The sequence below is a fragment of the Lithobates pipiens genome, unplaced genomic scaffold (genome assembly GCF_037356315.1).
Source record: "Lithobates pipiens isolate NorthernLeopardFrog02 unplaced genomic scaffold, aLitPip1_a1.2 Scaffold_11, whole genome shotgun sequence".
Lineage (NCBI taxonomy): Eukaryota > Metazoa > Chordata > Amphibia > Anura > Ranidae > Lithobates > Lithobates pipiens.
In genome coordinates, this window is record NW_027507696.1 from 5,773,387 (window position 1) to 5,794,021 (window position 20,635).

A 20,635-nucleotide genomic window follows, 5' to 3' on the forward strand; every position below is an offset into this window, starting at 1 on the left:
GTCTACCATGGCTGCAGCATGTGTGAACCAACCCTTACTAAACCCAGGACCCTGCATTCACTATATCTGGTCTCCCACCGTACACAGAACATGGAAATGCTATTTTTAATAAATATAAACTGCTAAATATCTTTTTTCATCAGCAGTATATAGCCTTGTGACTTCTGTCAGTGTCCAACCTGCTTTAAGCTTGTAGGAGGAGTTTTCTGACTGACCTATGAGACTGCAAAGTCCCCTGATCCTCTGTCTGGACAGTGCTGATTGGCCCTGTGCTGATCACATGCATCCTCCCAAGAAAAAAAAAAAACCTCTCCAGTAATACACACCAAACTGAGCATGTGCAGCCTGACTCCATAGACTCTGTGTTATCAGGAAATTAATAGGGGCAGTGGAAGGAAGGGAGGATCAGAGAAGCCAGGATCAAACAGCCTTTTTACATGATGTGGAGGATTAAGCCCTTAGGTTCCACAGTGAGTATAACAGGCATGCTTTACTGCAAATACAGACTGATTTTACTTTTGTGGGTTTATTAACACTTTAGGCACTGGATGACCTACTGCCACCCCCTGCGCCTTCCTGTTGGTCTACAAATGCGATGGGTGGCCTCAGAAGGGGCGGGCTACTAAGGCCATAGCATGGCTGGTCCAATCACTTGCAATACAGCGCCTATGTTTTTGTGATAATTGAAAGGTGGAAGCACCTGCGGTAGACTCCATGAACCCAGAGTCACTTTACAAGGTAACATTTAACTATAGAGCAGAACACCAGCCAAACAGTAACAACAACGAATATTAACTGCTTTAGCTGCCCAAAAATGTTAATTCTGTTCAGCAAGTCCTGACATCAGGGCCGGTGCTACCACTAGGCAAACTAGGCAGCCGCCTAGGGCACACTGCTGCCTAGGGGCGCCCGGCCGCTGGTTTCCCTCCGCGTTTGCATGCTCTGCAGGCTGCAGCATGTAACTAACTCAGTCCGACCGGTAGTGTAATTAGAGGTGCAGCACAGCACTGGAGCCAGCGCTAGAGGAAGCAGAGCTGATGCTTCCTGCATAGCGGCACCTTCTGTCACATGGGCAGGGCAAAGGGGGCAGAGTTAGGGGTGGAGCCAATGGGGGCAACAAAATGAGGTTTCGCCTAGAGTGTCAAAAATCCTTGCACCAGCCCTGCCTGACATTTACACAAACATACCATACTGGGATGACACCACTATTCATTATTGCAGCTTCCTATGTTACCTACTTGCTTGGAGGCTAAATAAAAAATGAATTATAATATATAAAGAGATTTTGTAGCAGTATTACTACGTAACAATTGTATGGTGCTTAATTATATAACTCCTTGTGTTCTTTCAGATCGTACTCACTGTGATTTATAGTATGCTTCCAAGGAAATAATGTTCATTATCTCACTATGGGGTTGATTTACTAAAACTGGAGTGTGCAAAATCTGGTGCAACTGTGCGCTGTAGTCAATCAGCTTCTAACTTCAGCTTGTTCAATTAACCACTTGCTTACTGGGCACTTAAACCCCCCTCAGTCCCAGACCAATTTTACAGCTTTCAGCGCTGATGCACTTTGAATGACAATTGCGCGGGCATACAACACTGTACCCAAATGAAATTTTTATCATTTTTTTCCCACAAATAGAGCTTTCTTTTGGTGGTATTTAGTTACAGCTGGGAGTTTTATTTTTTGCTAAACAAACAAAAAAAATGCAAAAAAAAAAAAATCATGTTTAATAGTTTGTTATAAAATTTTGCAAACGGGCCATTTTTCTCCTTCATTGAAGTGCGCTGATGAGGCAGGACTGATGGGCTGCATTGGTGGGCACTGATAGGCTGCACTGGTGGGCACTGATAGGCATAGTTAAGGCGGCACTAATAGGCACAGATAAGGCAGCACTGATGGGCACAGATAAGGTGGCATGGATGGGTACTGATAGGTACCACTGGTAGATGGGACTGATGGGCACTGATAGGTGGCACTGCTGGGCACTTGTAGATGACACTGATGGGCACGGATATGTTTCACTGGGGTGCACCTATGTTGAGGCAGATTGTGGGCACTGCTGGGTGGCACTGTGGGCACTGCTGGGTGGCCCTTTATTTTTTTTTTTGTGGCACTGGCAGGGGGCAGGTGGTCACTAACAGGGCTGGCCATGATCGGGACTGATGTCCCGATCACGGCCGCCGGCGATCGGCTTTTTTTTTTCTCCTGGCGCTGTCAGCGCGAGGAGGAATAATAGCCGATTACCGGCTCCGTTATATCACATGATCAGCTGTCATTGGCTGACAGCTGATCACGTGATAAGGGGTCGGGATCGACCCCTTGCACGGATCGGTGATCAGGCGAGTCTCGTAGACTCGCCGATCACAGAGCGCGCCCCTCAGGGGGCACGCAGGGCGCTCGTGCACGGGACGACGTCTATTGACGTCGTCCCGGAAAAGGAGATCCGCGCTGTAGCCGTCATTTGGCTCTAGCGCGGATCTCAAGTGTTTAAACTGACAAAATAAAAACTGGAAGCTGATGGGTTTCTATTTCTATGCAGAGCTGCACCATATTTTGCACTCTTCCGCTTTAGTAAATAACCCCCTATGTGACTGTAATATACTTTGCGATTGCAGATTTCTGGTTATGTAACATATGTATGGATCTTGGCTATATTGTACAATTCTGAAAGTTTTTCTTAAAAGAATTTAAAAAAAAAATACATTAAAGGCATATTTATAAAGCAGTAAATGTGACATTCACGAAAAGATTCACTATACATGAATTTTCCTGGTGCAATTACAATTATTGAATCAATTGCAGTGAATTTCACATTCACTGCTTTATAAACATTTTTTTTTTAGTAGATAACCTTTTTTGAGTATTTTCAGGTTCTTTTAAAGTGGTTGTAAACCCTTACAAACCACTTTGACCTACAGGTAAGCCTAGATTAAGGCTTACCTATAGGTCCAAGAAATATCTCCTAAACCTATACGGTTTAGGAGATATTTACCCGAAGACAGCCACCGCTGTCTACGGTGCATGCGCCGTAGACAGCGTCGCGCAGGCGCACTGGGCAGGCCGCAGATCGCGCCGATATTCCGCGAGTGTCGGCTCCGGCGAATCACAGCGCCAGAGCAGCGAGACCCGGAAGTCGCTCCGGGATACATGGCAGCGGCAAAGATGAAGACGGAGGACCGCTTCGGGGGCTTCGTTCTCAGGTAAGTTATTCATAATGAGCTAGTATGCTATGCATACTAGCTCATTATGCCTTTGCCTTACAGGGTGTGTTTTTATTTTTTTTATTTTTTTTTTAGCCTTTACTTCCTCTTTAAGTCTGAGATGTACAATGTGTTATTGAGTATGATGCAGCCATCACTGCCCTGGTTGTTTGTTGCATCACTTGATACACATCCCCTTCTACATCAATCCTGTGGCTCACTTCCCCAAAACAGGATGTTTCAGATTCCGACAGAATACATCAAAGCATCGAAGCACCAAAGTTCTGTGACGTTTTTAATTGCACAATGACCCACTACATGCTGCGGATCTCGAGCGGACCGTAAAGTCAAATTAGCAGGTGCTGTATCCTGTAAGGAAGAACAATACGTCCACAAATTGACACGATCAAAGATTTTGTCTTTCTAGCAGCAATTGATAGGGCCAGTAATATCAACTCGGCTAAAAACAGAACTCAGCTTGACAGCAACCAAAACAGGAAATGACACACAACGCCCGATACAAAACATCCAACAGGAAGTGGTCAGCAAGTGCAGAGCAAGAATGAAATTGAAATCTTTTTAAACTGTCTCGAAGATAAAGAAGTAAGGTCAATCTTATGAGTTCCTTAAACAACAGGATATCATTTTGGTAAGACAAGGTGTTGGGCAAGCCACTTTCTTCCAAAGATTTCGTTTCCCATGAGAATGGTGTGTGCTATTCCCATTATCACTCAATCATTACTCTATTTGCCCCATTCAGTAGAACCGCTATTCACCCCAGATGATGACCTGTAGGTCGAAACGCGTCGGATGGACTCCGCCACTGCCTATTTTTCCCTCTGACATGCTTATTGATCACAATGGAAATGGGAGTTTGATATTTTATTTTTATTAAAACCATTTTTTGAAAAACGTTATTACGCCATGTCGGCTCTACCTTTTTACTTTCATGCCTGAACTGTTGCCGGAGCTGTCTATATATATACAAAAACGGTGATTACACGCAGCCTGTCATACCGAATGAACCATTTGTGTTTGGACTCCCCCTATGGTGGAATGCTGAATCTAAAGTTGCAGTAGCTGGGATTACAAGCTATCACTGACCCCTTAGGCATATGTCTATTCGGGTCATGTCCATCTGGTAAGCCTGTGCTTCTTAACCACTTTCAGACCGGACCAATTTGCTGGTCAAAGACCAGACCACTTTTTGCGATTCGGCACTGCGTCGCTTTAACTGACAATTGCGCGGTCGCGCGACGTGGCTCCCAAACAAAATTGACGTGCTTTTTTTCCCACAAATAGAGCTTTCTTTTGGTGGTATTTGATCACCCCTGCGGTTTTTATTTTTTGCGCTATAAACAAAAATAGAGCGACAATTTTGAAAAAAACGCATTACTTTTTACTTTTTGTTATAATAAATATCCACCAAAAATATATAAAAAAACATTTTTTTCCCTCAGTTTAGGCCGATACGTATTCTTCTATATATTTTTGGTAAAAAAAATCGCAATAAGCGATTATTGATTGGTTTGCGCAAAAGTTATAGCGTTTACAAAATAGGGATAGTTTTAAAGCATTTTTATTAATAATTTTTTATTCTTTTTTTTTTTTACTAGTAATGGCGGCGATTAGCGATTTTTATTGTGACTGCGACATTGTGGGGGACCCATCGGACATTTTTGACACATTTTTGGGACCATTGTCATTTATACAGTAATCACTGCTATATAAATGCAGTGATTCCTGTGTAAATGACACTGGAAGTGAAAGGGTTAACCAGTGGGTGGCAGTGTAGGGGTTAAGTGTTCCTAGGGGAGTGTTACTAACTGTGGGGGGGTTGGGCTTTCATTTAGTGTACACTGATCTCTGCTCCAATCACATGGAGCAGAGATCAGCGTCACTAGTTGCTAGGCAGAATAGACAAATGTTGTTTACACAGCATTTGCTCTATTCGGCCGCTCCGTGAGACGATCGCGGGGATGCCCGCGGCGATCGAGTCCGCGGGTCCCGCGACCGGACTCACGGGGGTCCCGACCAGCGCGGGAGCGCGCCGCGCTCTCGATGGCAGGGCGGCATCAAATATTGGACGTACCTGTACGCCAATATGCCTGCCCGTGCCATTCTGTCGACGTACATCGTCGTGCGCTGGTCAGGAAGTGGTTAAGGTGGTGGGAGCTACACTGCGGTGAAATTACCTCTGGTCACAGTAAAGTGGGACGCTCGTGGACACCAAAGTTTATTGGGACTTGCACTTTATAAGTTTTTTTTTGCTTCATTAATTTATGAAGCGTTTTTATTATTTATATGCTTATGTTGATGTTTACTGCACATTTTTTTTGTCACCCCCTTTTCCGGGGTCATGTCACAGTAAAGTGGGACTTTTTTCTGTTATTATGATATATATTTACACGTTTAGTCCCATCGATATATAGATTTCAATGTTTATATACTCACCATTTTGCTTTTCATACATGTTGTGATATCCCCACATTTGGGGTCACGTTGTTATTTATCCGTTATAGGTATACATACGTACACAGTAGTGTTTTTTCTTTTTTTCACGCTTTGCTAATTTCAAGAGCTACATTTATATATGCTTGGCGCTTACACTTTACATTCTTGAAGTAGAACCTCTATGGAATATGAAAAAAAAAAAAAAAAAAAACACGACATTACACACCAAAATGAGTAAACTACAAATTTATTGAGCAATGGGGTCAAGATCAACAGCATAAATACCCCAACTTTCCTCATATAATCCTAACAAGGGAAGGATATAGTCCCAAAGCGGAGCGGATGGGCTCAGCTCCGCATTGGGACTGTATCCTTCCCTTTTTGTAAGGGTGGTCCATAGTTCCAGTCTGGGATGAGTTAATAGGGGGACTCAGGCGGTTGTTAGGATTATATGAGGAAAGTTAGGGTATTTATGCTGGTGATCTTGAGCCCATTGCTCAAATAAATTTGTAGTTTACTCATTTTGGTGTGTAGCGTCTTTTTGTTTTTTTATTTTTCATATTTTTCATATTCCATAGCAGTTATCTTTAGACAACACCCTCCTCTATTATAGGGTGAGTACTACCTATAATACCGTATAAACATCACCTGAGAGACCCCTGCAATGCAGTGAACAGTGGAAAGATAGAGAGCACCGGATCGTCCGATTGGCGTCCCGCATGTAAAATCTATGGGGTTTTACATGCGGATCCCACAGAATTTACATGCGGGACGCTCTCGGTCTTTCCACTGTTCACTGCATTGCAGTGGTCTCTCAGGGGATGTTTATACGGGATCTCTTTTGCCTTGGGCAATAATAAGAGACTAAGCAACCCGAACTACTAAACGACACGTTACTGCTCTACTATTTTCCCCTTTCCCCCTTGGGAAGCCTTGGGTACTGGCAAGACACATATTTCATGCAGTATTGTTCATCGCTTTTAATTCAAACTGTGAGATACATTCAACTGTTACTATACTTGGTCATAATTATATCCTATGTCGCACTTACACCCCTGAAGAAGGAGACTATTTTCGGCTCCGAAACGCGTAGGGTGATCACCTCTATAGTTGATTTTGTATAGTAATGCGTTTCGTTACTGTTACAAACTCTTATGATATGTATCAACTGTATATTTTTAATCTGATTTTATACTATATTATTCAATAAAGAAAAGTTAATTGTTTTTGATCTGTAATTTTTGATTGTACGTGTCAGTAAAGTCCACCATTAGGGGTCCTCTTGATGTAGTTTTATTATTGGATGTGGCACAACTACCTTACACAGTTTTGCCGAATTACATTGTTCTTTATTGCAACCAAACACTTGTAGTCTCACCTAGAAGCCAGTATCAGGGTGACAATGCAGGAGCACAATTGGAAGACAGAAACAGGTTGTTATTCTATTACAAAGTAGTCCTTACATCCCCTCCTAAACTTCACGTGCGTGTTATACGCCGGTGCGTGTTATATGCTGATAAATCCGATAATGTATAGAAGGTAGGGCCCGAAATGAGTCAAGCCCAGGGGGCCCCCACCGCCCTAAGTCCTGCCCTGGTGACGATGCAAATTTGTTTTGGTGCATTTATGGCTGTTGAGCAAAGGCAGATTTTTTGGAAACTGCTTCAGAGTGCCAAATACTTTTGTTCCATTATTGCTTTAAAGTGGTTGTATAGTCCTTTTTGGGACTTTTACCTACAGGAAAGCCTATAAAGGCGGCTTACCTGTAGGTAAAAAAAAAAAAAATAATCTCCTAAACCTGTACGGTTTAGGAGATATTCCCCTGGCAATGCGCCGCCGACTGCAGCGGCGCATGCGCGCTGGGGATTCTCGGCTGAAAGCCCGGCAGACACCGGAAAGAAATCTCCCACGTGCATGCGTGGGAGTGACGATATCGCGGCTCCGGCCACTCACAGCGCCGGACCCGCGATACCCGGGAAGAAACGCAGAGGGAACATGTCAGCTCCTTCGGCGTGGATCGGACCAGATGTCGGGGGGCCTCGTTCTAAGGTAAGTATTTCATAATGAGCTAGTATGCGGTGCACACTAGCTCATTATGCCTTTTCCTATGCAGGTGGGGAAAAAAAACAAACAAAAAAAAAAAACAACAAAAAAGAAAAACTTTTCTATAATGCAAAAAGTTCTGTATACATTTCTCCAAAATGTTGTTTTAGATTGTTTTTATTATAACAAACATCCGTTTACAAAGCATATTAAAAACAAAATACAGTGTATTTGCAAACTACAACTTTGCAGGTAAATACATTTGTTTTTTTTTTTTCTGCACTACAATCTAGAATTTAATTCTTTGTCTTTTATACAATATGACCCCTGGTCCTCCTGATACTTATCAACATATCACATCAGACGTGTAGAAGAGATTGGACATAGTACAACTGCTGCCAACATTTGCATTTTGTACACAATGTAATAAACTGATCCGGTGTAAAAAAGACACAACTGAAGGTCTTGTCACAGTAATAAAGTATTTGCTGAAATTAGCATCTGATGGTTAAAAAGTCTTTGGGTTGGAAGTAATGGTTTTGGACATCCCCCCCTCTTCAATACAGGGAGGTGTTGAGCACATCCAACCTGATACGCGATATAAAAATCAGGACATTCACAAAGATTTTTTAAACAAAATCTACCATAGATCTATGTACAGAAATTCTCATGCCACAGGCTTGTACCAAAGACCACTTTTGTCTTGTGTTTGTCTTGCCGAGGCGCCGGCCCTAAATCGGAGGGACAAGAGCTTCGAGAAAATGACGACACCCATCATAAAACAAAATTAAATGATACACATTTCAAAAAGGTGACAAACACAACCTGTTTTAGTCCTTTTTTTTTTTTTTCCTAAATTGTGCTATTTTTTGCTCTTTACAATTTACAGTATAATAAAAAAAACTGAAAATTTATTTTGGGCACCAAACCAACTTGTCTGATGCAAACTTTTTCTTCTTTTTTTTTTTTTTTTTTACTTGGCAGCATGTCCAAAACGCAATCAGAAATAGTTTTTGTTTTGTGACAACTATTTTTCTGTATTTATAAAATGAGAAAAATATTTGAAAAGACATTCTAGTTTACTTGACAACCTGCCATAATACTGGAAAAGTTGATAAAAATCCATAGGTAACACAAAAGTCAAAGAAAACATGGTTACATTTTTTTTTTTTTTTTTTACAGTTTATAAACATGTACACTCTTTTCTTTTATATATTTATGTATATATGTCCAAGATATTGCTTTGCCATGTTGTTTTTGACTCATGGGAAAAAAAATACAGAATAAATAGCAATTTTTTTTTATATCAGGAATCTCTGTTAAATTTCTGCCCAGTAAAAAAAATAATAATAAAAAAAAATCAAATTTCTAAAAGGCAATAATATATTACAATACAAAAAAAATGGAAGAAAAAGGTTAATTTTCTTTACAAATTAAAAAAGAAAAATATATAAATAAAAATAGGGCAGTGTCACAAATTAAAAGAACATAAATAAATAAAAAAAGCTGCAACTGTTCAATTCTCTTATATATAAAACTGTATAAAAAGGTCCTTCAGCCTATCCCAGTGTCTTAAATTTGCCCAAGTAAAAAAAAAAAAAAAAAAATAAAAAAAAAAAAAAAAAAATCTGTCTTTAAGGTTTTAGTCTTTGCAGTTTATTTAAAAGCTTCTGGAATGTGATTATGCTGGGACTGTATATTTGTAGGCGGACTGGATATACCTTCTGACCAATCAGACATATTGGAATGGGGGGAGGAACTTGACCACTGGTCAGGTGATTCAGGAGACGGTGTCAGAAATGGGTGATCCGGCACCTGTAACTGGTGGTTTGGAGAGTTGTCCATCGGGGAGGAGTAACTGTGCTGAGAAGGTGGCGTTAAGAACTGAGTGGTTGTCATAGACTGCGTGAGAGGTGCTGGCAGTGAGCCAGTCAGTATTTGTGTGTCCTGGGGGATTATAGAATGTAGGCTATTGCCCGTCATCTGCTGCATTTCTGACTGGGCCATTTCACTTCCACAAAAAGGAGCACCAATATGGCTGCCGGATGCAGAGTTTGGATTGTGTTGCTGTTGTTGCATACTTTGTTGCTGCAGCTGCAAATTCTGTTGCTGAATTTGTTGCATCTGTTGAGCTTGGAGAAGGTGAGGTTGGTTTGTCATTCGCGTGTTTGGCATGGCCTGGTAGGTCAACATTTGTGTCAGAGCAGCTGGCAAACCGTTGTGCAAAGATGTCATCAGGCCATGCTGAAGAGCCGATGCTTGTTGGTGGCCACCTTGCTGGAGGTTGCCCCTCATGGGATTATATTGATTTGCTACCATCCCATTCTGCAACCTTGTCAGCCAGTCACACTGCCCATTCATGGCAGCTGCACTGCCCACGGTAAACTGCATGGAACCACTGTTTAGAACAGCACTGGGACTGGACACGAGATGAGTAAGACGGGGTGCCATAGCCTCAAAACCCATTCTGTTGGAACCAGCAGCCATTTCTTGCTTGGTAGTCATATTTAGGTGACTGAGGCCAATATGAGAATCTGGCATATTGGTGAGGTGGTTGAGAGGCATTGACGGAGACTGTTGAAATGGAGAGGTCATCAGAGGAGGAGAAGAAACATCTGACAAATACCCATGTGGTGACTCCAACGAGTCAACTGGAGATAACACCCCAGAGCTTCCTGAATCCAGAAGTCCATTTTTTCCATCCTGAGACTTTTTCCTCCTAGCTTTCATATCTTTGGAATCTTTGCATCCAAGAGCCTTGGTCCCAGGCTTTCGAGTCTTCTTCCCTTGTATTGCTTGTTTCATATTGCCAACATAGCCATTTGGGGAACAGATGGGAGGTGATAAAGTTGGACCACCCATTGGACCGTTATGCAGTTGAGGACTCCTCACCAGGTTGTATTCATCCAGTAACCGGACAATGTCATGATGCATGCGTTCCTGGGCGATGTCGCGGGGAAGCCTATCCATATGGTCAGTGATGTCTCTATTCGCAAAGTGATCCAACAGCACCCTAGAAGTTTCGTAACTTCCTTCTCTTGCTGCCAGGAACAACGGAGTCTCCTCCTGAAAAAAAAAATAATGGATAGTTCAAATTACTAACATGGCTGTACTGGATATTTCTTTCATTTATATGTTTTCAGACATTTATTAACGTTACAACAGAACTTTGTTTTCTTGTGACAAAATGGTGCCTTAAAATAAACACAAAACAAAAAGATTGCACTGTGTTAAAGTGGTTGTAAACCCTTACAACACACTTTGACCTACAGGTAAGCCTAGATTAAGGCCTACCTGTAGGTCCAAGAAATATCTCCTAAACCTACACGGTTTAGGAGATATTTGCCGAAAGACAGGCACCGCTGTCTACGGCGCATGCGCCGTAGACAGTGGCGCGCAGGCGCACTGAGTGCGGCACCCGTCAACGGCGATATGCCGCACGTGGTGGCTCCCGTGCGCATGCGCGGGAGTGACGTCATCGCGGCTTCGCCGAATGACAGCGGCGGAGCAGCGAGACCCACCGAGAAGATGGATGCGCCGGACTACAGGGGACAGCGGTGACATCGCTGGCTCCTGTGTCAGGTAAGTGACACATAATGGACTACTATGCGATGCGATGCGATGCATAGTAGTCCATTATGCTTTACCTTTGCAGGGAATCAAAGAGGAAGTAAACTCATCAGGGTTTACTTCCTCTTTAATAGGCTGAATGGCAATTAAAGGGCCAGTCCAGTTATGGATACACACAAACACAGTATCTCGCCTCACGATGTTGTAAATCATTTTTTTTTTTTTTATGTGACAACACTGAAGAAATTACACTTTGCTACAATGTAAAGTAGTGAGTGTACAGCTTGTACACACACACACACACACTACAGACCACAGACCGCATTCACAACTAATGGCAAGTCTTCACTGTTTTTCTACAGCTCATACCTTATTGTTTTGCATGTCCTTGTTGGCACCGTTTTTCAGCAGGACTGTTGCAGCATCCACATTATTTACAGCTGCAGCCCAGTGCAAAGCAGATTTTCCTGAAACAAATAAAAAAAAAAAATCATTTAAAAATTTCTCAGAATGCATCAAATCAAATACTGCAACATGCCAAGAGGACACATCACCAGATCCTCACCTAACTCATCAACTGCATTCACATCAGCATGAGAGTTGATAAGTTCTTCAACCATGCCTTCCACCGCCAGGCGAGCAGCCAGGATTAATGGCGTCGTACCATCACACATACGGGCATCTAGATCTGTTGCTCTGTTCCGTATAAGAATCTGTTCAACAGAAAGAAAGATCGAAAAAAAAATAAAAAAAAATGAATGACTTGAATATCAATGATTCCACAAGAAAGCTATGCCAATTGTATGGCTGTTATGCTGATCTTCAGGCTTGTAAAACTTTCAGAAATCTTAAACACGTATGCCCTTTGGGAAGTCCTGACTTCCCATGCTGTAAGCTTGCTCTAGACCAGTGTTTCTCAATTCCAGTCCTTATGGCCCACTAACAGGTCATGTTTTCAGGATTTCCCTCAGATGAAACAGCTGGGGTAATTACTAAGGCAGTGAAACTGATCAAATCACCTGTGCAAAATAATGGAAAGCCTGAAAACATGACCTGTTAGTGGGCCATGAGGACTGGAATTGAGAAACACTGCTCTAGACAAAGTCAAAGTATTAAGGACAAAGCAGGGGCGGACTGACCATTGGGCCACTCGGCACTGCCCGAGGGCCCTGAGCCACTAGGGGGCCCCATCAGGGTTGCCAGCCTCAGTAAAACCAGGGACAGTATGTACAATTTACATGTCCTGAAATGTCCCTTACCGACATCCTTTTGGTCTAAAAGTCCCAAGATTATAGCTGCCCCGCCTCTCCAGTGCCTTCTCAGCCAATAGAAACACGTCTGTGTATACTGTGTGTACATGTATGTGTATACTGTGTGATTGTATACTGTGTGTGTGTATACTGTGTGGCCCCATCATCTCGGATTGCCTGGGGGCCCCATAATCTTCTATTGCCCGGGGGCCCCATGAGTTGTCAGTCCACCCCTGGGACAAAGACATTCAGGAAATTCGGTTTTTAGAGGGCATTTAGCACCGGCAACCTTTATACTGCTCTCACTACAGCTTTTCTTTAAAGAAGAATGCTAGACTTTTGAAAAACCTATTAGACATAAGGATATGCATAGCTTCAATGTAAAAAGTCTTATTGTAGCAAACAATTTTTTTTTTTGCAGTTATATGTAAACATTAAACAGACATATTTTTGCTATATATATATATATATATATATATATATATATATATATATATATATATATATATATATATATATATATATATATATATATACACACACACAGGTTATGGTTCCTACAGAGAGCTACACAGTTATTGCAATTTACTGTTGTTCACCCTGCAGGTCTACGAGTCTAATTAGAGTGACTACGGACAACAGGCACCCCATATTTATGTCAGTCATCGATTAACAGGGTTGCAGAGCCAACTGCTCTATACACAGAGAGACTCTACAGATCTCAATATGAAAAAATATGGCCATAGCAAAACACAGAAAAATCACATTAAAAGTCCTTTTAAATAGTCAGTTAAATATGACAATTGCAGCTCAAAATTTGCACTCACAAAAATACACCTTTCCTTTAACCCAAACAATAAACCTGGCATTATGAAATACAATAGAATTATCTACCTGGAATACGCCTTGGGCATCTGCAGCTACAGCGGCATGAAGAGGCGTTCGCCCCATGTTATCTTGAACATTGGCATCTGCACTGGATTCCAGTAATCGTTTGGCGGCATCAGCTCGGGCGTATCGGGCGGCCAGGTGGAGTGCCGTCTCCCCGGTGCGATCAGTTTGGCTATGTAAGCTAGCGCCCTGACCAATGAAATCTGAAATCATTTGGCCAGAGGCATCTTCATCCTCCTCGCTGTTGCCAGTTTCCAAGCCTCCTCCACTGCATGCTGCTATCATGAGTGGTGTGAAACCATCTGAAATGGGTTAACAAAACACAGTTACCTATAGACTGATGCCAGGACTCACATCTTCACATTTCATCCACAGGACCGTTACATAAAACTGTATGCCATGCAATGGACCAATGTGACTAGCCAAAAAGGCAAATGACAACATTTAAAGTGGAAGTAAACCCATTGATTTAAACAGTTAAAAAATAATGCCGGGACTGCTAACTGCACATTGGCTGTGCTTTCAGCCAAACTATCAAACCATCCAATGGCTGGTGTCATAACGAATCACATGTGCAGCACCAAAGCAGTTGAAGATTAAACAGAGGCAAAGATGGCAGCTTCCTTGGCTGAAAACGATAGGGGAGTTTACTTCCACTTTAATTACTTAGGTCTGGTAACCCTTAGCTATGCCTCATGGGACTTGTAGTTGTTCTGCAACAGCTGGAGGTCCGCTAATCCCCGATATAGAGGAAAGACTTTGAATGGTCATCATACCTGGTCCGCGTACGTTGACGTCCATACAGTCAGCATCAATTTCTCCCTGTGGCGGTGTGGGTGCCATGGAAGGTGCTCGGAGGTCAGCTGCATCTAGATGTTGTTGGGTCCACTGTCTGTGATCGGTTTGATCACCGACGTCAGGAAGCATCACTTGATCTTCAAACTTAGCAGAACAAAAAACACAGATTTAAAAGGACATCGCATTTCCAGAACGCTAGCGTTAATTTAAAGGTAATTTAAAGGTCAACTACACTCAAAACTACAATACAGCTTTGTATGTGAAAACTGCTGTGTTGAAGCCCCAAGTGCCTTAATGGTGAGATTTGAGATTTCCCCCCCCCATAGTAGGTTGTACACAATGGGGAGATTTCCCCATGCACTTTGTGTTTGTGCCACTCTAAGCCCTTGTACACACGGTCGGACATTTCGACAACCAAATTAGTCGGATTTTGTCTGTCGGATTTTGTCCGAAACTGTTGCATACACACGGTCGGACAAAGTTGTCGAAAAATCCGATCTTTCAGAACGTGATGACGTAATTTCTTTACGATGGGACTACGTTCAGGCTAGTAGCCAATAGCTTTGATGTAGGAATTTAATCTGAGCATGCGTTTGTCCGATCGGAATTCTCTACACATGATCGGAGTATGTCCTATCAGACCAGTTTGTCTGAAAATATTTCCAGCAAGTTTGAAAATTTGGTCCGACGGAAACAGTCCGATGCAGGCCACACACAGTCAGAATTATCCGACAACACGGTCCGATAGGACACATTCTGACAGATTCTCTGACCGTGTGTACAAGGGCTTACAATGTCAACATTTCTATGCAGAAGCTTGCGTCTCTGCCACTCCAGCAATCGCAGGGTTCCCTTTAAGTAGTTTGTGCCTCCGCCCCTCCAAAAATGCTAGGGTTCCCCTTTAGTAGTTTGTGTTTCTGCCCCTCCCACAGGGGGGGGGGGGATTTTCCTCAAGTAGTTTAGGTCTCTGACACAACACCCCCGTCCCCATATAAGAAAGATCTCACATTGTTGCTACGCCTCACTTGTAAGTTTGTTCTATATTACAGAGAATCCATCAGGAGAGGGTGACACCAATGTTTGATGGCCACAGCGGTTGAGCAGATTTATGACAAGCAGATCTCATCACTGGAGATTGCCAAGTGATACGTACAGCCAATATGTGATTTAACCCACCCAACAATCACGCAAAGACTAAAAAACACCCGTTTTGTGTTTAACTGAACGTGTGTAAATCTAAAACATAAAACCGGTAAAAATTTGAATAGACAAAACACACAACTTCCTCTAATAAACATCTTATTAGCTCTGATATCTAGAATTGTATATCGTAATGTCCCTGGAAACAAAAATCTATTTGGACAATCTGCAGAAGTTGGAAACACTTACTCTGAATCTCTTGCTATCCAACGTTTCTTCATCACCCCACTCATTCTGATTGTCATCCATCAAGGAACCATCTGCACCATTCTTCAGAGGCCTTTAAATTTTCAAGGGGGGGGGGGTAAAAAAATTTTTTTTAAACATGCTGTGGTCTTATTAACAGATTAAGCAAACAGAATAAACAAATTCAAAACGACAATAAACAAACATTTTCCCCAATGTCACCTTTCCCCACCCTTTTGTTAAAAAATAAATAAATAACTTACTTTAAGCCCACAGAATCTTCCCCAAGGGGCTCTCTCCGTTTCTTTGTCTTGTTTGACTCTTTCACTGCGTAACCCTCTGGGAACCAGAGGTGCCCATGCTCTCTCCGTCTCTTCTTGTTCGCGATGACCCCGGCCACGAGGAAGATCAGCAGGAGAGCGACGGCTCCAACAACCAAACCAGGATACAGCGGAGAGTTGAGTATCGGAGGTGCAGTTTCACCTGAAGGAAAACAGGACAGACTTGGTAAGACAGACATTAAAGCTGCATTTCACACCAAAGACACAAGGAAAATGAAGGGGAAATCTGTTAATAATAAAAAATAAAAAAAAAAGAGTACTTCAGTAGAAAAAAAAAAAAAAACTAAAAAAATAATGTTATTTTCTCTTACTCATCAGAATTGCAAATTACTGTTAAAATTCTCTTTTGCCCCAGCAGGCAGTATCAAGAGACAGGTTTGCTTTACTCCTTTAAGAAAACGGATTAATGAACTTCATATCGCTGCGCTCTCATTGAGCTGTTAAGTCAGAGGATTTAAGTGGGATTTTATAGATACCGTTTCCACCACCTCATGTATGCGATTGATCAATTTTCTCTTCTCCTCCCCACCCCCCCAACCCTTAAAGCATTAATGATCCTGATATAAATCTAGAGAAATAAAAAATAAAAGAAGGTATACGAAAAGGTATTACTCAGTTGGGAGGAAAAAAAAAAAAAAAAAAAGTATGGGTATATTAGGTCATTAGATTTTAAAGAGTATGAAATATGTCCTTATCTATTTTGGTATCCCACTTACCTTTTACAGCTTCGATCTTATATGGGATGTCTAGGTTCCCAACAGAGGCCATGGCCCCAAGGAAAGCTGCTACGTCTATTGCGCTGTTAAAGCACTGGGATGAAGCCTGGAAACATTGGCGATTATCGATTTCCAAGTATACAATTGACCTGTTGATAAAAAAGGAAAAGGGTTAGGTCATACATAGCGGTTTCTAATTTTAAGCCCTTGTACACACGGTCGGACATTCCGACGGAAAATGTCCGATCGGACCGTGTTGTCGGATAATCCGACCGTGTCTGGGCTCCATCGGACTGTTTCCGCCGGAATATCCGACCTACAAAGTTTTAGACTTGGGCTATAAAATTTTCAGACAACATGATCCGAGCAGACTTTGTCCGATTGTGTGTAGAGAATTCCGATCGGACAAAGTGCCACGCATGCTCAGATCAAATTCCTAGACCAAAGCTATTGGCCTGAACGTAGTCCCGTCCTAACGAAATAACGTCATCACGTCAAGTACGATCGGATTTTCTGACAACTTTGTCCGACTGTGTGTATGCAACAGTTTCGGACAAAATCCATCGGATTTGGTTGTCGGAATGTCCGACTGTGTGTACAAGGGCTAAGACATACACTTTTTTTTTTTTTTTTTTTTTTTAATACTTTTAGATAGTACGGGAGAGGGTAAGAACCGCTGCCAGGTTTCTAGTGTCATGTTTACACTGGGGAAATGACTCCACCAGTAATCCCAGTCCTTCCCAATTCCACTGGTAGGCTGTGAAATTTTAGCATTGTAGGAGAAGCATGAGGGCGAGAGACAGACTACTGTGGGGAAGCAATGCAGCAAAATCAAAGACACAACTATGACAAGGAAATCTCACCATTGTGGGAGGGGCAGAGACACACAAGACTCTGCGGAATCGCTGCAGGAGAATCAGTGACACGACTACGGCAGAGAAATCTCACCATCGTGGGGGGGGGGGGGTGGAGAGAAAGGAGCAGGGAATTCTTGTAGGGGTAGACTCACAAACTACTGTACGGAAATCTCACAAATGTGTGAGGTGTACAGACCCAAACAAATGCAGGAAAGTTTCATTATTGTGGGAGGGTCAGAGGTAGGGTCGCCACCTTTTCTTTAAGTCAAACCCGAACACTTTAGCGCCACGCAGCAATTTTTTTTAATAGTATAAACTATACATATATTTTGCTATTAAATAACATTTCTAATCATCTGAAGTTAATCACAAGAGTTCCCCTTTACATCAGAGTCCGCAGAGTTCCTCTTTTACATCTGAACTCACAGAGTTCCCTTTCACTGTAAGGGGGGGACTCTGCAGACTCTGATGTAAGGGATAACTCTGGGGACTCTGTCATAAGGGGTGCTCTGGGAACCCCGATTTAAGGTGGAACATTGAGAACTCTGATGTATGGAGAAGATTCATTTTTGAGAGGGGTGGAGACACAAGCTACTGAGGGATGATTCCATGATTGTAGGAGGAGACAAACCACTCTATGGAAATCTCACTACTGTCGATATTTGATTGATAATCAATGAATGTCTGAAAAACCCTTGCCGAAATGGCATATTTGATTGATAATGCAAAAAAACAAGTTTTACCCTTTTACTTCTAGCTGGTCCAGCTCTCTCCGATATCGTCCAGGCATCAAGGTGTCCTTCAAACTGCTGAATAAGGCATTGGGAGCCTCAGACCATTCTGGCACAGACCGTTTAATGTGATGTTTCTTAAGCTCCTCCTTGTTTCCATAGTATGGAAAGATCTTTAAACCACCAATTTCGTTCTTCTGAAAAACAACATTGGTGTGCAGAATTCGACTCAGCTCTCTGAGGAAATTAAAAGAGTTGTTTTTCAGCTCCTCTGGAGTCATGAGGACCACCACCACCAAGGTGCCATCTGCTAATTTCTCAGGCATGTTGTTGGCACAATCCAAACCGTCCCATTCGCACTCAGCATTGTTGCAGCCTTGATCACAGTGTCCATCCTGGAAATGGTCTTTGCAGTACTGGTCATAAAGAGGACTGGAGAGAGAGAAAAAAAGGAAAAACGCGATAAGAAAGTTCTGCAAAATCAAGGTCTTTTCCAGATTCAGGACAAAAAAAAATAATAATTTTTTAACATGTGAGATAAATGTGAAACATTGCTTATGAATTCCTGATTTTTACCTATGGAGTTCTGCTTTAAAGAGGAAGTAAACCCTGATGGGTGTTACTTTCTCTTTGATTCCCTGCAAAGGTAAAGCATAATGGACTACTATGCATTGCATAGAGCCCATTATGTATCACTTACCTGACACAGGAGCCAGCGAAGTCACCGCTGTCCCCTGTAGTCCGGCGCATCCATCTTCTCGGTGGGTCTTCGCTGCTCCGCCGCTGTCATTCGGCAATGACGTCACTCCCGTGCATGCGCACGGGAGCCGCCGCGCTCAGTGCGCCATAGACAGCGGTGCCTGTCTTTTGGAAAATATCTCCTAAACCGTGTAGGTTTAGGAGATATTTCTTGGACCTACAGGTAAGCCTTAATCTAGGCTTACCTGTAGGTCAAAGTGTGTTGTAAGGGTTTACAACCACTTTAATGCAATCTTAGTAGAATACATGGCTAGAGCTGGTTTTAAGATTTCGAAGCATAACTTTTTCATTTACAGTAGGTTATCATTTATTGTTATAATCTACTTACTTGCACTGGACTTCAATTTTCTGGCAGTCAAAGCCATCATAGAGGCAGCCTGCATTGTTGCACTGCGAGTCGCATTTGTCATCGTTGAAGTACTTCCAGCACTGCAGTGCCTGCGTGCAGTTCTTCCACGGGTCATTAAAGTCAAGCGAGCAGTCACCTCCATCCCATCCACAGGCATTACTGTTACACTGAGCATTGCAGATCTTGTTCCCGGCTTGCGCAGCGCACCAGTCACTCTCACACTTCTCACTGATTTTGGGCGGGATGATGTCCTGGCCCGGACCCCCTTCAAATTCGTAGTCCAGGATGTGGCAGAAGAGACCGTTAAAATGCCTGGGACAGATACACTGGTAAAATGGCTCCTGGGGAAGCGATTTGCATGTGCCAAGGTTATAGCAAGTGATTTGACTACAAGAACTGCTGACTGCGTGTTGGCACTCCAGGCCAGTGAACCCATCAGCACATAAACATTTGGGGCTCTTTGGAGTAGATATACAGGTGCCACCATTCAAACACTGCAGGTTTCCGCACATGCGAGTGTCGTATTCACAAGTAGCGCCATCAAATCCCTGCAACAAAGACATTCAATAAACATATTTAATTCATTTAAAAGGAAAATTTTCATTATATTATTATACACTATATCATATATATATATATATATATATATATATATATATATATATATATATATATATATATATATATATACACACACACACATATACACACACACACACACGTGAAAGATATCAGCTTGAGGTAAACAGTCTTATCACTACCAAACATGGCTTCAAAAACCTTGTTTTAATGTATCATTTGTAATTATAGGTTTAAATGGTGACAGCCATATATGCTTATGCCATATGGTGGCTCTGTTGGCAAGGGTATGAATTGGCCAACATACTGAATGCACTGCACTCCTGGTTGGGTTATTTCTCATTATATATATATATATATATATATATATATATATATATATATATATATATATATATATATATATATATATAATAAAAGTTGGAGGAGGTGTTTTTAGTAGATAGTAAACAATGACAAAAAGGAGAAACAGCCTTCTCTTTTCTACATGAATGCCTTTATGATCTAATAAACCCATTTGTAACTGAAATTCATAGTAAGAACAATATGGCAATATCATTAGATTGTAGAAGATGTGGAAGGCGGTTTACAAGAACTGAAACACGACGCCGCCCAGTCCCCTCAGATTCTGTTAAATTTAGTAAGGCAACCTCTGGCCTCACATGCAGTTGGGATACTTTTTTTTTTTTTTATATAATTTCTTT

The 20,635-nt window shown here is 42.0% G+C and overlaps 1 protein-coding gene across 1 annotated transcript in view; it reads right to left on the reverse strand.

Moving 5' to 3' along the window:
- Nucleotides 1–7,865: 7,865 nt before the first annotated feature.
- Nucleotides 7,866–20,635, reverse strand: part of NOTCH1 (notch receptor 1) — a gene marked incomplete at its 5' end in the record, with an annotated part of 48,766 nt that continues 35,996 nt past the window's right edge. Inside the window, 10 exon segments of the mRNA XM_077468257.1 lie at nt 7,866–10,770; nt 11,644–11,741; nt 11,840–11,987; nt 13,419–13,717; nt 14,192–14,357; nt 15,603–15,693; nt 15,863–16,082; nt 16,657–16,805; nt 18,257–18,676; nt 19,332–19,900. Coding sequence (XP_077324383.1) covers nt 9,361–10,770; nt 11,644–11,741; nt 11,840–11,987; nt 13,419–13,717; nt 14,192–14,357; nt 15,603–15,693; nt 15,863–16,082; nt 16,657–16,805; nt 18,257–18,676; nt 19,332–19,900 — 3,570 coding nt within the window.